Source organism: Vanderwaltozyma polyspora, genomic scaffold (genome assembly GCF_000150035.1).
Source record: "Vanderwaltozyma polyspora DSM 70294 KpolScaffold1040 genomic scaffold, whole genome shotgun sequence".
NCBI classification, from domain to species: Eukaryota; Fungi; Ascomycota; class Saccharomycetes; order Saccharomycetales; family Saccharomycetaceae; genus Vanderwaltozyma; species Vanderwaltozyma polyspora.
The window spans coordinates 25907-48689 of record NW_001834628.1 but is presented as its reverse complement, the minus strand read 5'-3'; the positions used below and the strand labels follow the sequence as shown (position 1 = coordinate 48689).

The window sequence follows — 22783 nt, the reverse complement described above, 5'->3', positions numbered from 1 at the left end:
CCTCCTCCTTTCATACACGTCGTCTTATTGCTCCTATCTTTCACCACTAAAGGCTGTCCCCCCCTCCCACTTGGCTTTTAAGCGCGGGGCCAGGGTTTTCCCCTGATTTCACCATTTTGTGCTGTTTAGGCCCGTTATCCCTATTCGACTTGACCCGCCCCTTTTCTTGTGGTAAGGGAACCATGGGGCCCTTTATAAGGTTGGAACTCTAACCGGTGGAGAAGTATTTATCATAATCTCGCTTTCCTTTGGAGTATCACCGAGACTTCTTTGAGTTTTGAAGCCTTTTTCCTTTTAGTTCAGGTGAAATCCCTTAAGGAAATCCTTAATTTTTAAACGTTTTCTGAAAGAATATTTTTCCTTTTCCATGAAATTTTTGCCAATCCAGCATATAAATGGGTTTTGCACTTTGGTAAAAAGTTAAATTTGATCCTCCATGTTAATTTTGGAGTACGTTCTTCATATTCTTCACCGTTCATATCTCATCATCCGACATTTCATTTACATCCCTTCTTCTTCATCGTCCATCAGCGTTTCCTTCTTCTTTTTAAATAGCTTATCTTTTGCTACATCTAATTGAGTTGTTTTAGACTTTTTGACCTCTTCTAAATGATCACCTCTTACCAATCTTCTTCGCTTACCACTCTTGGCAGAATCACTTTTAATTAGTTTACTTAACGATTCCTCATCTACGACAATATCTGTCATCATATTGCGTTTAGACGAATGGTTCATAACACTAGAGTATCTATCAAAGATCGAACTCTTTTGCTTGTCCAAAGTGATCTTTGAAGTAGCAGCAGCAGAAATCGATTTTGCATTGGATGAACTCGAAATAGAATTCAATCTATCTTTAGTAGTTTCTGGTTTCTTACCACTTGTCCAAGACCAACTAGTCCTCTGAGTTCTAATCTTATTCAATCTTTGTCTAGATAATTCGATATTAAAAGAATTTGACTTGAAGACAGCTTGAACCAGAGTGGGAGAAAAATCGTTGAATTCTTCTGAAAGAATCGCCAAATCATCTTCTGTGGAATTAACATTACTTGAACTCAATTTCGAAACATCAACCTGTTTAAAAGTAAAACGTTCCCTTAAGGAAGAAGTAGTTGTATTACCACTACTATTACCATTACTACCGGACTCTTGTCCTTGTTTCAACGGAGAAGAACTCAACATCTGGTGTCCAGCAGGAGAAGAAGATTCAGGTATCTGAACCTCTTCATCTTTCATCATACCTTGAAATATAGTTTTTCTGTTCTTGTTTCTTAAATCTTTTCCAACTATTCTGCAATCGAATCAATATATATATATTAAAATATTAACCTCAACCTGAACAGAGAACCAGTACCAAAAAATGGAAAAAACACAGACAAACACAACCTATACCTTAATTAGTAGTAACAGATACTATCGACAGCTCTGTAGAATGTTTGAACGTTTTAATAACCTTTAATCAGAAGCTTTAATCCAGTACTGTTATTTATTATTCTCATATAATTTTTCAACATCAAAATATTCAACTAGTGCTATGAAGAAAGATATCGCGATGAGATGAGATGAGATGAGATAAGGTTAAGTTAAAAGAGCCCTGATGATGATGATGATGATGGTGATTACAGATACAACAATAAGACAAACAATCGAAAGTGAAGGGAGTGATTATTGTTTCAGATATATGTTTAAGATGGTTTCTCGCGTATTTGTTTTAGGTTCCAATGGTATGGGTCAACTTAGGCCTAGATCATTTTGAAGATATTAATGAACCTGAATTGAGTTTAGATTGCCATGAGAGTAAAGTTACCAAGGTAAGTTGTGGTGGTAATCATAGTGTTGTGTTGCTTGACGATGGTAGTGTTTTAGGATGCGGTGATAATAGCAAGGGTCAGCTTGGTTTTGGAGGTGATAGCCTTGTAAAGAGTTGGCAAAAAGTGTTTGACAAGAATGGAATGATAGTTAAAGATATTGTATGTGGCTGGGAATTCACCGTTATCATAGATTCATTCAATGGTGTTTACAGTTGTGGTGAAGGTTTAAAAGGAGAATTAGGGCTGGGCCCGGATATACGTAGTAGCCAGCAATTGTCGTTGGTTTATCAGATTCCTCAAGGATACCAGGGTAAACTGTTTGGGTCTCTGAACAACTGTGTTCTAATGCTATACAACGATGAAGAGTGCAAAGTCTATGGATGGGGGGCCAATACCAAGGAACAGTTATTAGAACCTAAATCAAGGAAAGTGTCGTCGCCTAGATTGCTTCTAGAATTTGACAATACGAATGCTCAGGCTCAGGATAGCACAGTAGCTGAAGTTTCGATGGGGAAAGATTTCATTGTAGTGGTGGACAGCAAGAGAGAAATCATAGATATGAGAGGTAAGTTGCCTTCTGGGTTTGTCAAAGAGAGATGGTTGGGCGAAAGAGTAGAGTGTATTGGTAGTATGTGGACATCAATCCATCTGATTCAAAATGGACGTATGATTTCATTTGGCAATGACAAGTACAAACAGTTGTCGAGATCTGGGAGTACAGAGCTGAAGAGGTTCAGTACTGGAAGTGAACATGGAGTTGGTATGTTAGAAGATGGGAAAGTGATTAGTTGGGGATGGGGGGAGCATGGTAATTGTGGTGAGTTGAATGGTGGTAATACGAGTGAATTCAGTAAGTTGTATGAACCTCGGGGTGAGACTGATTTATATGGAGGGTATGCTACGACGTGGATTGTAGAACATGAAAATGAAGAGACAGTTGGTTGAGCCAGTGGGGCCGCCATGGGGGGAGGACCCAAAGATGTTGTTTATGTGTGTCACTTTTATAGTTTAGTTGACGATTACCCGTCCTTTCCTGCACGTGAGACCTAGAAAAGGGAAAGGGAAGGGGAAAAGAAGAGTTCAAGAGATACGACAGACTGCGATAGCAATTGGTCTTTAATAAATAGATAGAAAGAAGGAGTGGGTATGGTGTATAACCACTCTAATGAGTATAGTAGGTATAGTATGCATGGTTGGTAGACAGACACAGACACAGACACAGACACAGACACCAATCACTCCAGACGGCGCTTTTTCTTTCATTTTCCCATCTCTTCGCCCTCGCCCTCACCTCCGTCGCCCGCCAGTCACCGAAAGTTTTTTCTGCTGGGCGTGTGTCTCTCTCTGTGGGAAAAGGCACAACCACAAAAACCTTCGAAAAAAAGAAATTTCAAAAAAAACTAAAAACTTGAAAACACAAAAACACAAAAACACAAAAAAAAATACAAATTGAACTTTTTGAACATGCAAGAAACAGTTTTGTTATTGTTGTTGTTGTTGTTAAAAAGGTCAAAACAGTTTTGTAATCTAAAGTGAACAACTAACTAAAAAAGAACTCATAAGCGCTGACACCATTGTCACAATAACAGACAGACGCTGTAATATTCCCTCGGTGCTACATACACAAGACCTAAACCCCACTGCGGTAACAATACTTTATTTTCTTTTTTTTTATTTCATTTTATTTCAATTTAGGTTTGGAATCCTTAACTCAACGGAAAAAACATCGGTTTCGTATATTTGAAATCTCTCTGCTGCTCCAAGGCCCAAAAAAAATTTAAATTAAATTAAATTAAATTAAATTAAATAAAACAAAACAAGAGTGTGTGTGTACATTTTGGTTTTCTAATTGCACAGGTTCAAATACAAGTACAAGTACAAGTACAAGTTTTAGCTTCTTTGTGGTAGATTATTCATCTTTCTATTGCTGCTAGCAACAACAACGCCTCTATCAATCGTGTTATTTTGTTTTTTGATTAGCAGGTTTATTCCCAGTGATCAATAGTTAGCATATATCGAATTGAATCGAATCCACTGGTTTAGTAAAAACCTAATACTTTTCATTCCATCCCCACCCTGCCCCTTTGTTAGATCGAGATTCTAGCGTTTGTGGAATTTTCAGTTCAAGTACATTTTCTCATTTCAAATTCCTGGGTTTCGTCGATTCCAGAACAAACACCGTGAGAATTTGAATTGAATTTCTAATCCAGAGACGTCACTTTTATTTCGTATTTTGACAGATTAGTAATAATAATATTAATATTAATAAAATAAAGGACCCATAGGTATTGAATGCTAGCTGTGGAAAGATTTTTGAAATTATAAATTCTTCATTTTTTATCTTCTTTTCTCTTCCCTAATTTTTTTTTTCACATTTTGTTTTCCCCCCATTTTGGATCGAAAATCTTTATTGTACATTTATTTCTAGCCATATATGAATAATCCTTCGGTTTTAGGGTACCCTTCATTATCTAGCCAACCTGCTGGACCACAGAGGACTGTCACTCCAAATGCCATGGGCGCTCAGTTACATACCCCTCCAGGTTTGATGAGCGCTGGTGGCAACGACTACTCTATTCAGTTGTTGCAACAACTAAATAACAGCAACAACAACAACAATAATAACAACAACAATAACAACAACAACAATAACAATACAAACGTACAAAGCCTGCCTCCAGATGAAAATATTAATAACCCGTTGTTTCACCCACATTTAGAGGACCCTTCCTTGTTGAGTAACCCAATTTGGAAATTGCAATTACAATTAATCTCTATCTCAATGCAGACTTTGGGCCAACCAAACGTATATGCAAGACAAAATGCAATGAAAAAATATTTGGTTACTCAAAAACAACCTTCTCAAAATGGCGGTAACCACGTAGCAAATAACAACGGTAACGGTATGAACTCTAATAATAATAATGGAAATGGTAATCCTCAATTAAACGAAGCATCCATGTCGTTAGTAGATAAAACAAAACAATTGTTAATGGAAATGGCTTCCGACACTCCAAATAGTAATGACCTTTCAAACGATATTAAAAACTCCTCTTCTCAACAACAGGGCCAACAAAATAATACAAATTCAACAAATAGCACCATTTCTACTCCAACCACTCCAAAGACAGAATTAAATCAATTATCATCTACTCCAACAACCACATCTCTATTACTACAACATAAAAAACTATCCCAGTATAATATAGACGAGGATGACGAAGTCGAACAACAAAATAGAATTATTACTCCTGACGAAGTTAAATTCAACGACCAATTATGGCATGCCATTGATCTGTCGAATCTGAAAATATTTAATGTCAACAATAGAATCTTCGATTACAAATTCTTAACCAGATTATACTTAAATGGTAACAATTTAACTTCTTTACCAAAGGAAATTAAAAAATTGAATAATATCAGGGTACTAGATCTTTCTCATAATAAATTAACGGAATTGCCAACAGAATTAGGGTTTTGTTATCAATTGAAATATTTATATCTATTCGATAACTTAATCAAAACTTTACCTTGGGAATTTGGAAATTTATCGAACTTACAATTTTTAGGTATTGAAGGTAATCCATTAGATAAAAAATTATTGAAAATTTTGGCAGAAAAATCAGTAACAGGCTTGATTTTCTACTTAAGAGATAATAGACCCGAAATCCCATTAGAAAAGGATAGACAATTTATAGAGATTAATACAGATGGTGATATACAAGATGGTTATGAAAATGTAGAAGTTTCAAACGAACATTTAAATCCAGAACTACAAAAGAAATCATTCACTGTATTGTCCTATAATACTTTATGTCAACATTATGCAACTCCAAAAATGTATCGTTACACTCCTTCTTGGGCCTTGAGTTGGGATTATAGACGTGAAAAATTAAAGGATCAAATTTTGTCATTTAAGAGTGATGTGATTTGTTTACAAGAAGTCGAATCCAAATCATATGAAGAATTTTGGTTACCACTACTACAGAAAAACGGGTATGCTGGTACTTTCTATGCTAAAACAAGAGCTAAGACAATGCAAACAAAGGATTCTAAAAAAGTCGATGGTTGTTGTATATTCTATAAAGAATCCGAATTCAATGTACTCTATAAAGATTCGGTAGACTTCAGTGGTGTTTGGATGAAGCACAAGAAGTTCCAACGTACAGAAGATTATTTGAATCGTGCAATGAATAAAGATAACGTTGCTTTATATATGAAATTGGAACACATTAAGAGTGGAGAATCGGTTTGGGTAGTAACCACACATTTGCATTGGGATCCTCAGTTTAATGATGTTAAAACTTTCCAAGTTGGTATATTATTAGATCATTTAGAAGAATTATTAAAGGATAATAATAATGCAAGTTCTAAACAAGAAATAAGGAAATGTCCTGTAATCATTTGTGGTGATTTGAACTCTCATCTGGATTCTGCAGTTTACGAATTGTTAAGTACCGGTCATGTTCAAGTTCATAAAGACATTGAAAATAGATTCTATGGTTATATGTCTCAAAAGAATTTTGCGCATAATTTAGCCCTACGATCAAGTTATGATTGCATCGGTGAGCTACCATTCACTAATTTCACCCCATCATTCACTGATGTCATCGATTATATTTGGTATTCCACCCATGCTTTACGTGTCCGTGGAGTACTAGGTCCAGTAGACAAAGATTATGTTTCTAAATTCATTGGTTTCCCTAACGATAAATTTCCAAGTGATCATATCCCATTATTAGCAAGATACGAGTTCACTAAAGGTGGGGGTGGCAGTAGAAAAATCTAAATTTAAATTTTAACGAATTTGTATTTTATATTTGGCAGTATATGAACTTTATTTCAGTTTTTACTTTTGGGGGGCTCTTATAGTATCATTTTTGTATCTTATCTCTTAGCATATAAGATACTACAACATTTTACGTACCTTTTTATTTTCATGTTATATATTTTAATCAATATCTTAAAACAATTAAACCATTTCATATCCACCTCTTCTATAACAATGCTTTTCCATATCTGACTCTTAAATTATTTAACACCGCCTTAATTGAAATTTTAACTTCTATAAAGATCATCTAATAATAAAGCTTAAATATGTTGGACTGAATTATATCGATAAAAGGTAGACTATAGGCCAATAGGAAAATATTCAGTAAAGATGGATGAGGACACATTGGTGTCATCTACGAGAAATAGTACTGCAAATGATGAAATTCCTGATTTAGAAGGTACTACTTTTTTTTTTAAGGTTTGTGAACCTAATTATTTCACCTTTCTATGTATTGGCATGGGGCTATTATGGCCTTGGAATTGTATCTTAAGTGCATCTGAATACTTCCAAAATGATATATTCCATGGTACTTCTATATGGGCTAATATTTTTACAAGTTCTATGATGTCTGTTTCAACAGTCACATCTCTACTGTTTAATTTATGGTTATCCAAAAGACAAATGGCTTATTCTCAACGTGTTGTTAGAGGGTTGATATTAGAGATATTAGTATTCAGTTTGTTAGTTGCAGTTACATTTGTTCATTCTTTGTTTCCACAAAGTTTAAACTTTATTTGGATTATGTTTCTTGTTGTCATTAGTGCAATTGGTACTGCCCTAACTCAGAATGGTATACTTGCAATTGCCAATGTATATGGCTCAGAATACAGTCAGGCAGTTGTATTGGGACAAGCAATTGCTGGTGTGTTGCCATCTATAGTATTGTTCCTAATCACATTTTCAGATAAACCAGATAATAAGGGATCTTTGATTGGTATAATTTTATATTTTTTGTCTACTTCGTTGGTATCACTAATTTGCATATACCTGTTTAGATCCAATAACAGCGATAGAGTTTTGAAAGATACCCCTACTAGCTTTACGGAATCAGAGTCCCTTTCTGATAATAAGATTTTTGTTCCAACAGAACTACTATATTCAAAGTTGAAATATCTAGTTCTTTCGATATTTGTTACATTTTCAGTCACTATGGTCTTTGCAGTATTTGCATCCACTATTGTAGCAAGAGGTATTCCATTGAGTGACAAACAGTATATTCCATTAATATTCACAGTCTGGAATGTTGGTGATCTATGTGGAAGATTTATAGCAGAATTGCCATTCTTCCGTAATGACAGCTTTACAGCATACAAGACGTTTGTATATTCATTGTCAAGAATAGCGTTGTTGCCATTGTTTTTCCTATTTCTGAGAATCCCCAAGAGATCTCCAATACTTCAAGATATATCATACATCATGTTACAATTCATATTTGGTCTAACGAGTGGACAAGTAATCTCTATGAGTTTTATGAAGATTCCTGGAGCATTAGATTCAGATGTCGAAAGAGAAGCAGCAGGTGGGTTTTCCAACGTGTTTGTCTCTGTAGGGCTAGCCGCTGGAAGTCTGTTAAGTTATGTTTTCGTTTTCATAATTAGTAAAATGAAACAAACCGTGTGAACCATCGCATCCTCCTGTCAATTCCTTTCAAACAATTCTATTGTTTGAAAATGCGAGTACGATCCACTATAAATGTGATTAATCAACTTCAATACCAATATGTCAGATATGCCTTGGCCAATGACTTCAATTAGAGGTACCAGTTAACTAAAAGATCTTATCATACCTGCTGCTGACGACTACTACTCTCCATTATGTTATATGGTTACCATCACCTGTCACGTGATACAAATCAATATCATGTGCTACGATATTGATTTAAGTTGAACACGTCAAATTTAAAAAATTTGGCAACTTGTTACAGGTACTTAAGTTTGAGACCAGGTCTATATAAGAAGTATCAGGTATTGGTAACAATATTTTTCGAAATATATTATCAATTGATGGTCCAATTGAGTAGTATTGTGATTTAAGATAGTCGTAGTCGGTTGGGATAGATACTCTCTGAAGATAATGGCTGTTACTACTGGGTTTCAGAACAGCGAGAAAGAATCGTTGCAAGAGGTTACTAAGAGAAAGAACGAAAATGATTCTATCAATGAATTGATTAACGAGAAAGAGGATTTGTCTAAGGCTAAATCTGCCAATGCTGATGAGGATTCCGCGTGCAAGGGTCCTTTATATCGTTTGGAGGCTATTTTGATGCCAATTATATTTACAGCCGTTGCATTCTTTACTAGAATGTATAAAATTGGTGCTAACAATCATGTTGTTTGGGATGAAGCTCATTTTGGTAAGTTTGGTTCTTTCTATTTGAGACACGAGTTTTATCATGATGTTCATCCACCTTTGGGTAAGATGTTGGTTGGTCTTTCTGGTTATATCGCTGGCTACAATGGTTCTTGGGATTTTCCATCTGGCCACGAATATCCTGATTATATTGATTTCGTTAAAATGAGACTATTCAATGCTACTTTCTCTGCATTGTGTGTTCCATTGGCTTACTACACTGCCAAGGCTTTGAAACTATCTTTGCCTTCCGTATGGTTATTCACTGTTTTGGTTCTTTTTGAAAATTCTTATTCTACCTTGGGTAGAATGATCTTATTAGATTCGATGTTGCTGTTTTTCACTGTTGCTTCTTTCTTTTGTTTCATCAAGTTCCATAATCAAAGGAATAAACCTTTCAGTTGCGGATGGTGGAGCTGGATGTTTTTTACAGGTTTAAGTTTGGGTTGTACAATTTCTGTCAAGATGGTCGGTCTATTCATTATCACTTTAGTCGGTATTTACACTGTTGTAGATCTATGGATCTTCTTGGGTGATAAAAAGATGTCATGGAAAACTTACTCAGGCCATTGGTTAGCAAGAATTATCTGTTTGATTATGGTACCAATTGCTGTCTTCATGATCTGTTTTAAGATCCATTTCTCTTTATTAACCCATTCTGGTAAAAATGATGCTGTTATGCCTTCATTATTTCAAGCCAATTTAATTGGTAATACATTAGGTCAAGGTCCTCGTGATGTTGCTTTAGGTTCATCCACTGTTTCCATCAGAAATCAAGCTTTGGGAGGTGCTTTATTACATTCTCACGTCCAAGGTTATCCTGCAGGCTCTAAGCAACAACAAGTCACTGGTTATGGCCACCAAGACGCTAACAACGATTGGATTTTCCATAGGATTAGACAATTGCCATTGTACAATGCAAACGAAACTGATATTGAATACATTTTAGATGGCGAAACTTATAGACTTGTCCACAAGAATACCAATAAGAATTTACATTCTCACCAGGTTGCCGCTCCAGTTTCTTCAACTCAATGGGAAGTTTCTGGATATGGTGACCACAATACCGGTGACAACAAAGATAATTGGATTGTTGAAGTCGTCGACCAAAAAGGTAGCGAAGACAAATCAAAGCTTCATCCTTTGACCACATCATTCCGTTTGAAGCACGCCGTTTTGGGTTGTTATTTGGCCCAATCCAGTAACAGACTACCAGAATGGGGTTTTTCTCAAAGTGAAGTTATTTGTTTGAAGAATCCTTTCAAGCGTGACAAGAGAACTTGGTGGAATATTGAGCTTCACGTAAATGAAAAATTACCAACTATTGGTGAAGATTACAAATTTCCAGGTAATGGATTTTTGAAGGACTTTGTTTATTTGAATCTAGCTATGATGTCTACCAATAATGCCTTGGTCACAGATCCAGACAAATTAGATAGATTGGCCTCCTCTGCTTGGCAATGGCCTACATTAAACACTGGTTTAAGATTAAACGGTTGGCACGATGATAATGTTAAATACTATCTAATGGGTACACCAGCCTCGACTTGGGCTTCCACTGCAGCTGTACTAGGATTTATGGTTTTGGTAATTATCTTAGTATTAAGATGGCAAAGACAATATAATGATTATCAAAACTCCGATAAAGTCAATTTATTCTTGATGGCAGGTGTTTATCCAATGTTTGGTTGGGGTTTACATTTCTGTCCATTTGTAATTATGGCTAGAGTTACGTATGTTCATCATTATTTGCCAGCTTTATATTTTGCGTTAATTGTTTTAGTTTACTTTTTTGAAGCCGGAACTCAATTATTAACTAAAACTAAGACTGGTAGGATGATTAGAATTGGTATCTTTGCTACATACATCACTGCCGTAATTGCTTGTTTCTGGTACTTCTCTCCAATTACTTTCGGTATGGATGGTCCTAACAAGAATTACTCATACTTGGCATGGTTGCCAGGTTGGGACATCTCTGAAAAATAATAGATTTTATTTAAGTAATTTATACACATACTAACGATTACATAATTTATTCTAAGTTTATAATAAATATCACTACAACGACCTGAATAAAAACTTCGAATATTATAAAGAGGAAGATGGAGAATAAATAATACTAATTAACATTAAATGGTAATTATAAATTATATTATCTGTACATTTACTAAAATCTTAACTAGAGGAAAATCTTAGAACTTTTTTTTGTATTAGCTACGGAAATTATTACTGAGTAATACGATCTGTATCAACTAATTCTGACACATTTGCCAGTCGTATATCTCTGGTGACTCTTGGCGTTAATGGATTATTAAAATTAGGTACACTTCCTTCTATGCTTATTACAGAATCCAATTCGGGCATTTGAAGTTCATTAGAACTTAATGATTTGGGAGTTTCTGATTTTTGTACCGGTGTCTCGTCTAGATTGGTTGATGGCGTAACAACTAATTCCCTAGCCAATTCAACTTCATCTCCTCTAGCAGGATAGCCATCATTTTCAATATATACAGGAGCCATGTCAGATGAATTTTCAGTAAGACGGTCATAACTAGGTGGTGATATAAAATTGATATTTTGATAAATAGGTGGAACTTCTTCATCCCATGAAATACCTAAACCAGATCTCTCCGTTAAATTTAATCTAAATTGCATTCTAAGTACCCTTGCAGCCCCAGTTGGAACACCTATAATTCTATTATTATATAGGGCTTTTGATTCTTCACTAGAAAATGCACTTGATCTCGAATTGATTTTAGACAATGGTTCAGATATTGGCTTACGTCTACCCGAATTTCTATTCGCTAGCATTGGTGATAATTCTGCTAACCTTTGATCACTATCAGTAATGGACTTATCAACCAATGGAGAATTGCTTTTGCTTAGAGGTGTACCATTTGCGTATTGTAAACCTTCTTCTGCTACGACAATTTCAACAGCTAAAATATGGCTGACATATATACCTAATTGAGGAGCTTGAATAGTACATGAAACATTTGTTGTATTCTTTTTATTGCTATGCAATGGGTTTAATGTCGAGGCATGAGTTAATGGATTCGAAACACCAGAATTTAATGCGGTACAATCTATATCAGTAACTATTTCAATTTTACCTTCATTATCAAAATCTGTTTTCCATCCACTTTTTATGTTACTTTCACTGATTATTCTAACCTCTTCTGTGAAGATAGATGATTCATTTTGTTTCTCTTGTTTCTCTTGTTCTTCTTTCACACGTTGTCTTTGCATCTGAACCTCTTGTCTCAAAGCATCATCACTAGGATGTATGAAAGTATCAGGAGTTTCATTTTCTTCATCTTGGTCAGCATTGTCTACAACTGTTGATGAAGGTTCATTGGCAGCAATTCTTTGAGGGAACTGTTCCTTAATTTCTTTGGTTGCTGAATTTTTACCAATCGAAACTGTTACTACAGGAGTTGGTTCACCATATCTTTTTATAGGGTTATTTTGTCTTTTTGCCCTTTCAATCTCTTTTATTTTAATTTCCTTTTCCACCTTCTTCATTTCTGTAACATGATGTTTACAGACGTTATTTCTTATTTTAGTAGTTTCTTCAATTCTCCATGATAATTTTCTCATTCTCCATCTATTTGTTGAAGTTGATATTCCTTCAAATTTCATTTCAAGAGGGAATGTGGATTTTGGATATATAACATTTGGAAGAACAGCTGAAGCTGTGAGTTTTGTAGGTGGAAATACTCTCAATGAGTTTCGATCAGGGCCTTTTGTTAAACTCCTAGTTAACATTACGGGTAAACTTAGACTAATATTTGATAAGTTTAATGAAGTTTTCGAATCATGATTTGCATTTATGTATCTAACATTAGCAACAAGTTCATATTTTATTGTAGTATTAGACTTAGATCCCAATGACGCCGTCGCTGGTGTATCACCAGGAATTAAATATGAAAATGGAAAAGCATGAGAACCAGCATTCATTGTTGTTTCTTTATTCTCGATGTCCCATTTTTTCAAAACGACAGTCTTATTTGAACAATCTTTACATGTTTGAATTGCTGTAGGGCCTTGTACAAAAGGTTTTTCATAATGGATATTTTGAATAAATTGTAATTCAACAGATTTTATAGTTATACTTTCATAATTCGAAGTTGTTGTTTTATCTTGCGGTTTATTTTCAGTATTCGAAGGTACTGGTGAATTACTTCTTGAAAATGTTAATCTATTAACAATGGAACCTTTCTTTTTTGCAGCCTTTGTAGGTGAAGATGATCTATCATTATTACTTCCATTGTATTTTCCATTCAACTTAATATCACTGCTAATTGGAGGCGAGTTATTTTTAACATTACTCTTTTGTTTGTGATCATCGTTTACTATCAAAGTCAATAGACCACCCAACAGTGCACCTGTCGAACTCGTAGTACTACCAAATAAAACACATGGTGGGGTTTCGATATCTAATATTAATTGAATTGGATGTTTGTTATTGTTCTTATTCTCTGATCTACGGCCAGAACCCAATCCTTTGTTGTTTGCTTTCGGCAGTAGTTTAGCAAATGACATTATATCAACATGAATGTTATCTTAATGAATTGAACTTTTGCTAGTTTTGTTGCTGTATAATTATCGGTGTATTTAATTAGATGGATCTTCTTGAATATCGAAAACAGCAATTCTAAACATTAGCCAAATAAGAACTCACTAGTCTATATTTATATTTATATTAGTAGGAAATAAAACATCCATTACGTGCATGAAAACTTCATGACTCTTCACCTAGTATATTGATACATTTCAATTTAAGGTCAGAAACTAAAAAGAAAAATATCAGCCTTTTGATGCGAAAATATTCAGGTGACCAATACATTTTGACAGTAGAAAAATTGCTAGCCATTTTTATTTTGTTGTTCTTTTTTTTTTTTATCTCGTCTTGATTAAACTGATACTATCGTTGCCAGTTTGGCTCCATCTCTTCGTTGCAACTAGTCTTAACAAAAAGAAACGATAAGAAAATAACAAATGCCACGTGACATCGTACATAAGCTCTAGATTGTGCCAATCATCTTTTTGTCGACGTACCTAAAATCCTCATAACATGTTCAATTTCTATCCAACAATATTGATAAAGCTCGATTGATCTTCAGAAATGTATATTTCTATGAATAAAACAGTATCTTCATTTACCCAATAGCACGAGCATTAGAAAACTAATTCAAAAAGCAATTATAACTTCTTCAAAACCTGAATTATCTCTTTACCAACACCTTTTGTAAAATACTGCAATACCTTAGGAGATATTCTTTACCAGTAATATGGAATATTTACTCATATATGTGCTAACTGTAGTCATTTGTAATCAGTGACAGAGAACCAAATCCAGGACCTGCAAAAGAAAACATAAACCATTGATCTCTAAATCACGTTTCATCATCAATTCTCAAATACTCAATACCATCCTATTAATAAATTTTATAAAGGATAACTCATCATTTCTGTATTGGCGGCTATCTGTAAAGTTAACATTAAAGAAGATCCTTTTAAATTTGAAGTGTCCTTCCTTTTTATACCATTTCTACAACATTGGAAACTATCACGAGCGTATCACGTGTGTATAATATTTTTTAAGCCTTCTTAATTCAAATCGTCAAATAATCTGACAAGTAAGATAAAAAGTAAGCCAAATCTTTAAGATATTTCGAATTAAAGGTCATTGAAATCTATTTCTGATGGTTGAAAGAGGGTACATACAGTCGAATATAATTTCTTGTTTGGCATATTATCTGTGAAAGGTTTTTTTTTGGGATAAAACGGTCAAGATCTTTTGATATTTCAAGATGAATGACAATAACCGTCATCAAGGGACGCCTGATTCGACTCTATTCGACTTAGATTCGATTGAAGGTGATACTAATGGTGGAGCCCACAATTCACATTCAGATAGGTTCCAGCTTCGTGATGCTGATGGGAATAATAATTCTTTGTTTCAAGAGACGATTGATTTAGAAAGAGATGATAATATTGAAAGCGATGTTAGAAGGAATCCATTTATCAATGATAGTGAGGATGATGGTTCTTTTGAGTTGAATAGGTTTGATGGAGTAGAAAATCACAATCCGCAATTGCATCAAGTAGGTCGTACTCCTAATATTTTTACTAGAGCTTTTAATCGTGTTAGAAAGGGACTTGGAAGAGATGCTGATAGAACTCGTGGTAATAGATTTGGTGAATTTGAAATGTCAAATTATAATAAAGTTTCAAATGATGAAGATTTAGGAGATGTTTATGATAAGTCTAGAAACCAATTTGATATGAAAATGCTTTTCAATCGTTACATATTAAGGAAAGGGGGTAGCAACTTAAATAATCCCGATGAACCTAGATTAATCCATCTTAATGATAAAACTGCCAATAATTCATTGGGTTATCGTAATAACCATATTTCTACTACAAAATATAATGCAGGTACGTTCTTACCAAAATTTTTATTCCAAGAATTTTCAAAATATGCAAATTTATTCTTTTTATTCACTTCCATTATTCAGCAGGTACCGAATGTTAGTCCAACAAACAGATATACAACAATAGGTACACTGGTGGTTGTTTTGATAGTTTCAGCCATTAAAGAATCTGTTGAAGATATCAAGAGAGCTAACTCGGATAAAGAATTGAATTATTCTAGAGTAGAGGTGTTTTCAGAAATTGAAGCTGATTTTGTTATTAAGAGATGGGTTGATATTCAAGTTGGTGATATAGTTAAAGTGAAATCAGAGGAGGCAGTTCCTGCTGATTTGATTGTGTTATCTTCTTCAGAACCAGAAGGTTTGTGTTACATCGAAACTGCTAATCTTGATGGTGAAACAAACTTAAAAATTAAACAATCAAGAATAGAAACATCAAAATATATTAAATCAAGTCAGCTAAGTCAATTAAGAGGAAAAGTTCTTTCAGAACAACCAAATTCTAGTTTATATACTTATGAAGGTACTATGACTCTTAATGGCCAAGAGATTCCACTGTCTCCAGAACAAATGATATTAAGAGGTGCCACTTTAAGAAATACTGCTTGGATATTTGGTATTGTTATATTTACTGGTCATGAAACCAAGTTAATGCGTAATGCAACTGCAACACCAATCAAAAGAACAGCCGTGGAAAGAGTGATAAATTTACAAATTTTGGCATTGTTTGGTCTTTTAATTGGTTTAGCTTTAATATCATCATTTGGTAATGTTATAATGCTAGCTAGCAAGGGTAATGAACTATCTTATTTATATCTGGAAGGTACTAGTAGGGTGGGTTTGTTTTTCAAAGATATTTTAACTTATTGGATTCTGTATTCGAATTTGGTCCCTATCTCTATGTTCGTCACTGTAGAATTAATTAAGTACTATCAAGCCTACATGATAAGTTCAGATTTGGATCTATATTATGAAACTACCGATACACCAACTGTTGTTCGTACTTCTTCTCTTGTTGAAGAATTAGGTCAAATTGAATATGTCTTTAGTGATAAAACCGGTACGTTGACAAGAAACATCATGGAATTCAAGTCATGCTCAATCGCTGGAAGTTGTTACATTGAAAAAATTCCAGAGGATAAAGCTGCTACAATGGAAGATGGTATTGAAATTGGATATAGAAGTTTCGATGAATTAAATTCAAGATTGCATAGTAAAACTTATGAAGATTCAAATGTTATCAATTATTTTTTAACGTTATTGGCCACATGTCATACTGTTATTCCTGAATTTCAAAGTGATGGATCAATTAAATATCAAGCAGCATCCCCAGATGAAGGTGCTCTTGTTCAAGGTGCTGCTGATTTAGGATACAAATTTATTGTTCGTAAACCTAATTCTGTAAGAGTTTTAATTGAAGACAGTGGGGAAGAGAAAGAATATCAGTTATTGAACATTTGTGAGTTCAATTCAACAAGAAAGAGAATGAGTGCAATTTTTAAACTTCCGGATGGATCAATTAAATTATTTTGTAAAGGTGCTGATACTGTAATCTTAGAAAGGCTTGATCCGGATGATAATGAATTTGTTGATGCTACTATGCGCCATCTAGAAGATTACGCATCAGAAGGTTTAAGAACTTTATGTTTGGGAATGAGAGATATTTCTAATGAAGAATATGAAGAATGGAGTGAAATATATAATTCTGCTGCAACTACCCTTGACGATAGATCAACCAAGTTGGATGAAGCTGCTGAATTAATTGAAAAGAATTTGATTTTGATTGGTGCCACTGCAATTGAAGATAAATTACAAGAAGATGTTCCAGAAACAATTCATACTTTACAAGAAGCTGGTATAAGAATTTGGGTTTTAACTGGTGATAGACAAGAAACTGCTATTAATATTGGTATGAGTTGTAGTTTGTTAAGTGAAGATATGAATCTATTGGTTATCAATGAGAACAGTAAAGAGGATACAAGAAAAAACTTGTTGGAGAAAATTGCAGCTATTGATGACCACCAACTTTCAGCTCAAGATTTAAGTACATTGGCTATGGTTATTGATGGTAAATCATTGGGGTATGCCCTTGAACCAGATTTAGAGGACTATCTTTTAAAAATAGGTACTCTATGTAAGGCTGTTATCTGTTGCCGTGTGTCTCCCTTACAAAAAGCATTGGTTGTTAAAATGGTTAAACGTAAAACGTCGTCTTTACTGTTGGCAATTGGAGATGGTGCAAATGATGTTAGTATGATTCAAGCCGCACATGTCGGTGTTGGTATCAGTGGTATGGAAGGTATGCAAGCTTCTCGTTCAGCAGATTTTGCCATTGGCCAATTCAAATACTTAAAAAAATTATTATTAGTACATGGTTCATGGTCATATCAAAGAATTTCTGTTGCTATCTTATATTCTTTTTACAAGAACATTGCATTATACATGGCACAATTTTGGTATGTTTTCTCAAATGCATTTTCTGGTCAATCAATTATTGAATCATGGACGCTTACTTTCTATAACTTATTTTTTACTGTTCTTCCTCCATTTGTGATTGGTGTTTTTGATCAATTCATTAGCAGTCGTTTATTGGAAAAATACCCTCAATTATATAAATTGGGGCAAAAAGGTCAATTTTTCTCTGTTCCTATTTTCTGGGGATGGGTTGCTAATGGATTTTACCATTCAGCAGTAACATATGTTGGTTCATACTTATTTTACCGTAACGGTTTTGCTTTAAATCATCATGGTGAAGTAGCTGATCATTGGACCTGGGGTACATCTATTTATACTACAAGTGTTCTAATTGTTTTGGGTAAAGCTGCTTTGATAACAAATCAATGGACAAAGTTTACATTATTAGCTATACCTGGATCTTTCATATTCTGGTTGGTTTTCTTCCCAATATATGCCTCAATTTTTCCACACGCAAATGTTTCTACAGAATATTTTGGAGTCGTAACACATACTTATGGTTCGGCTACATTTTGGTTAATGCTATTAGTTCTTCCAATTTTTGCTTTACTAAGAGATTTTGCATGGAAATATTATAGAAGGATGTATATTCCTCAAGCATATCATGTTGTCCAAGAAATGCAAAAATATAAGATTAAGGATTATAGACCACAAGTACAGCATTTCCAAAATGCTATTCGCAAAGTTAGACAGGTTCAAAGAATTAAAAAGCAAAGAGGGTTTGCCTTTTCTCAAAGTGAAGAAGGTGGTCAAGATAAAATTATTAGAATGTATGATACAACGCAGCGCAGAGGTATGTATGGTGAACTACATGATGCATCCGCGAATCCATTTAGGGATGAGAATCAAGAAACTATGTTAGAACATGAGAGTATTAATAGTTTAACTAATAATCCATTTGAAGATCCAACTAATGATGAAAATTCAGATTATGTAAACATTCATAAAACTGATTCATTCGAAATTTGATAGTTTTATTATCGTGTCACTAATATATATGTATGTAATTGTAGAAATATAGGTGTCTAAACATAATATGCATTACTTTCATCAAGTGTTAGACAAATAATCTCCTTCGTTCGGTTCAAATATATATTATTTGTATAATATGCAATATTTTCCTCTAAATCAAATAAGTAATTTGTTTAGTTGTAAATCTATAATGTTTATATAATGATACGTATAAATTAGATAATATATTTAGCAAAATTGTTGATATGATGTATAAATATTAAAATATGACCTTTTAAATTAGTAGAAAAGAAAAATGCGAAAACCAAATACCCAAATACCCAAATACCGATTGATGTTTAAATAGTTAAATCAAATCCATAATAGCGAAGGCACCAATCAAAAGAAGAATTGCTGCTGCCACATCTAATGCAATATATGAATACTTATGATTAATTTTAGACTTTTGCTTAGATTGCTTTAATGATTTCTTTACTTCTAATATATTTTCCATTTTTGATAAACGTTTTTTTTGATCAGTGACAATTTCACGACATGTATCCAAACGTTCTTCCAAAGAATCCAATTGTTCTACACTTTCTGAAACAGATTGTGTTAACTTCGAAATAAATGATTCATCATTCTCTTTATCAAACTTTGTCTCAAGGAATTTCAAATAATTTCCTGATACGACTTCTTTAATTCCAATAATTTTACTTTTCGTTTCATTTAAATCATCTAATAGACTATCGAATGACTCCAAATCTTCCTTGAAATTGCATTCTTCTTTAACTAGTAAATCTTTGAAAGTATTTCTTAAAATGGTTTCATATTTAATCAACTGTTTTTGTATATGAGATTGTGAATAGTATAATTCATTACAGAACATTGCTAATTCCACACCTGATGTTAGTTTATCATCTTGTGTTGTATTAGTTTCTTCAGGTTGATTGCTTGATTCTTTAGATAAGTCAGATACGTCTTCAATGTCATCATGCTGATTGCTATTCGTTCTTTCATGTGGTAACCTCAATTCTTCAGAGTGTTCTCTATATTTTTCTCCATGAGATAAATGGTCAGGAGAATTCAAAGACCCTGAAGATTTGTGACGAGATGATCTTATCAAATCATTATAAAAGAAATTTTCGAATGATTTTTGTAATCTAATTTCTTTATTATTTACCCTATTATTGGATGTAGATGTAGTGATTCTTGAAAGATTTATAGTATTAAATTCATCATTTGTTCTTGTTCTTTCTAAACCGCCACTACAATTTACAGAATCCAAAAATTGATCAACTAGTCTTTTCCTATCATGATTTACTGCATGTGACATTGACCTACTACTCTTCCCTCTATAATTTGGTTTGAGCACTAGGTGCTCTTCACTGTTTATAACATTATCATTAGTAAATGGAGAATGTTCTGCATTTAGATTTTTAGATTTGTCCTTATCTTCATTAGATGAAATTATTGAATTTGAAGACCCTGAAGAATTTGTATGTTCTAGTGGTGTCTTGGATTTTTCATTATGAAACATAAAATCGCTAAAAGTCCCACTAGATGACGAAGTTAAATCGAGTTCCTTTTCATTTGAAGAATGTAAAGTCTTGGGTAATTTCATATTTGGAGAACTGTTAATCTTAGTCGGAATCTCATAATTTTTAATATTATTCAAATTTTTCAAACTTAATTCAGATTGTGTTCTCAACACAATAGTTTCAGCGTCGCAATCTTCATCTCCGTCACTTACAGTAATTATTGGTATTGTTTTGCTAGTATGCCCCATAAATGACGCATTTGGCTTCTTGATTAGACTAATGCCATTGTCATGCTCTGAAACATTTGAAAATTTAAAAGTTGAACTTGATGGACCTCCATGCATTCTTATCCTCTTCAGAAAATGTGTTGTTCTGAACTTATTTCAATCTTTGCAAACTATAAATTTAAAAAGCAGCAACTTTTGCCCTATCGATGCCCAAAAAGTATTATGGTCTGACCTTTACGAGACCTTCTTGGATAATAAGTTCCAGTAATGTGTCTTTCCTTTGATCTCTTTGACAATAAACATACACTGATATAAACCACCACTGTATTATCACCAAATAAGTTAGTGTTCACTATATCTATGTTCTTATTGGCATCTGATTTGATCTGTAGATATTAAGATCTTAAGATCCTTTGTCTCTCTTTCTTTATATAAAATTGCTTTTTACCCATTATTAGCAATTTCGGGAATTGTCTTAGTAATACGATATGGACTAAAAGGGTAAAATCTTTAAATTTGAGTTTTGCAGAGGTTTCAAGTATGAATATGAATACTCATGGATATTTGTACTAATACTTTGAAGTTTTGGGTCTATGCAGTGATAATAAGTATATTCCGATATTTTATTAGTAAAACTTAATATACAGTATATGATAGATATGATAAAATATATAAATATAAGTATGTATTATTAAGTGAAAGATTATTCCGAATGATAAAAGATAATATTTTCATTGCTAAAATTAATTGATTGCAACTTGTTATTTGTTTTAGATCTATTCCCACATATATACAATGATATTTTGAGAGTCTGTTTGTAATAGTAGGGAATTGGATTTGTTTTAGTTTTTTTCTTTTTTTTTGTTTGTCTTTTAAATATATATATTTTTTTGATAGAGATATGCTTGAGAATAATGATTGATAGTATTACGGTATATTGCTGCCATAATGATCAACCACAACTAAATCGTCAAATTTCTTTTTATTGGGTTTTTAAAAATAGCTTAAACATAGTAGAATGGGGAGGGAAGGGAAGTAACACATAAAACGTAAAATAGTGAAAAGGGGAAAATAAAAAAAATTTAAACTTGAAAATTTATGGACAATGACGATTCTATTATGACACTAGTCTATGTGAAATGAACAACAATAGGGACAATGATCACCACAAGCAGAATAATGACTACCAATACTAGACATAATCTCATCTTCAAATCTTTCCACCACATTTGCTTTCTAACTCTATTGGCACCTCTTTTGAAACCTTGTGCAGAAACTGCTAAATTGTCAGCTTTATCCTCAATAGAAGTCAATCTCTCACCACGTTCGGCTACTTTATTGATATTATCCCTCATGATACCAACGGTATCATCGATTTCAGCCCTTAGAGCTGCAACTTTAGATTGTGGCTCTTCTGGAACTTCTTGTTCTTCTGGTGGAACATAAGGATCATATGGAACAGAGGATGACATATTTCTTTATTTATAGATGGATCAATCCTATTAAAAAAACTTACTTCTTCTCAATTAACAATAATTAAAGTTAAAAAAAAAAAATCAACTGGAAAGCTAAACTATTACGCTCACGTTCAAAACTTTCTCTTTAAACTCCAGAAACTCGATATCTGCTAAAGTGTCTCTGAGAATATAACTTCAACAAGAGTAAAACCTTTTATAAACCTCCCTCTAGTTCATATGATTCTATCTTTAAAAAGTTATTTAGTTCCTTTTGATATTAAATCCCATCTTCGAATGTTAATTTGGATTCATGATGATGATGACATCAAAAATTAAAACCAATTTTAGAATATATAGGAATAGTATCGTTTTGTACGTAGGAGTAACACTAAGCCTCAGCATGAGAAGAAGAAAAAACAAGATGAACTATCACGTGATCTGAATGTGTCAGTAATCGATATTAAGGTTATGGATCAAAGTTGGATCAAGGTTGATGACAGGAGGGACAGTCTGGAGTTTATAGATTCATATGTATTATTATAGTATTAATTTACACAATAGAAGGTTGATGGTTTATTAATTTAAAAATAATAAAATAACAGATAACCAGGGAAAAAAAAGTGAGATAAAAACAAAAAAGAAGATAATTTATTAATATATACGATTCGACCGTTTGATACTATGCAGGTTGGATCCGAGTA

At 33.4% G+C, this 22783-nt stretch overlaps 9 protein-coding genes across 9 annotated transcripts in view; 5 read left to right on the top strand and 4 right to left on the bottom strand.

Moving 5' to 3' along the window:
- FUN30 overlaps nucleotides 1–1236 on the bottom strand; it is a gene marked incomplete at both ends in the record, with an annotated part of 3940 nt that extends 2704 nt beyond the window's left edge. Inside the window, one exon of the mRNA XM_001643611.2 lies at nucleotides 502–1236. Coding sequence (XP_001643661.1) covers nucleotides 502–1236 — 735 coding nt within the window.
- A 482-nt stretch (nucleotides 1237–1718) lies between these two features.
- On the top strand, nucleotides 1719–2753 carry ATS1 (Ats1p; the record flags this gene model as incomplete). The annotated part of the gene is made up of 1 exon (XM_001643610.1): nucleotides 1719–2753. One exon carries the CDS (start codon nucleotides 1719–1721, stop codon nucleotides 2751–2753), a length of 1035 nt encoding a protein of 344 aa, XP_001643660.1.
- Nucleotides 2754–4242: 1489 nt separating this feature from the next.
- On the top strand, nucleotides 4243–6597 carry Kpol_1040p14 (CCR4-NOT core exoribonuclease subunit CCR4; the record flags this gene model as incomplete). The annotated part of the gene is made up of 1 exon (XM_001643609.1): nucleotides 4243–6597. The coding sequence occupies one exon, from the start codon at nucleotides 4243–4245 to the stop codon at nucleotides 6595–6597; it is 2355 nt and encodes a 784-aa protein (XP_001643659.1).
- Nucleotides 6598–6969: 372 nt separating this feature from the next.
- Nucleotides 6970–8262, top strand: FUN26 (nucleoside transmembrane transporter FUN26; the record flags this gene model as incomplete). The annotated part of the gene is made up of 1 exon (XM_001643608.1): nucleotides 6970–8262. One exon carries the CDS (start codon nucleotides 6970–6972, stop codon nucleotides 8260–8262), a length of 1293 nt encoding a protein of 430 aa, XP_001643658.1.
- A 453-nt stretch (nucleotides 8263–8715) lies between these two features.
- On the top strand, nucleotides 8716–10977 carry Kpol_1040p12 (dolichyl-phosphate-mannose-protein mannosyltransferase PMT2; the record flags this gene model as incomplete). Its single annotated transcript, XM_001643607.1, has 1 exon — nucleotides 8716–10977. One exon carries the CDS (start codon nucleotides 8716–8718, stop codon nucleotides 10975–10977), a length of 2262 nt encoding a protein of 753 aa, XP_001643657.1.
- A 240-nt stretch (nucleotides 10978–11217) lies between these two features.
- Nucleotides 11218–13536, bottom strand: Kpol_1040p11 (uncharacterized protein; the record flags this gene model as incomplete). The annotated part of the gene is made up of 1 exon (XM_001643606.1): nucleotides 11218–13536. The coding sequence occupies one exon, from the start codon at nucleotides 13534–13536 to the stop codon at nucleotides 11218–11220; it is 2319 nt and encodes a 772-aa protein (XP_001643656.1).
- Nucleotides 13537–14807: 1271 nt separating this feature from the next.
- DRS2 (aminophospholipid-translocating P4-type ATPase DRS2) lies at nucleotides 14808–18875 on the top strand (the record flags this gene model as incomplete). The annotated part of the gene is made up of 1 exon (XM_001643605.1): nucleotides 14808–18875. One exon carries the CDS (start codon nucleotides 14808–14810, stop codon nucleotides 18873–18875), a length of 4068 nt encoding a protein of 1355 aa, XP_001643655.1.
- Nucleotides 18876–19224: 349 nt separating this feature from the next.
- FRT2 (Frt2p) lies at nucleotides 19225–20742 on the bottom strand (the record flags this gene model as incomplete). The annotated part of the gene is made up of 1 exon (XM_001643604.1): nucleotides 19225–20742. The coding sequence occupies one exon, from the start codon at nucleotides 20740–20742 to the stop codon at nucleotides 19225–19227; it is 1518 nt and encodes a 505-aa protein (XP_001643654.1).
- Nucleotides 20743–21755: 1013 nt separating this feature from the next.
- On the bottom strand, nucleotides 21756–22097 carry Kpol_1040p8 (uncharacterized protein; the record flags this gene model as incomplete). Its single annotated transcript, XM_001643603.1, has 1 exon — nucleotides 21756–22097. The coding sequence occupies one exon, from the start codon at nucleotides 22095–22097 to the stop codon at nucleotides 21756–21758; it is 342 nt and encodes a 113-aa protein (XP_001643653.1).
- Between the last annotated feature and the right edge of the window lie 686 nt (nucleotides 22098–22783).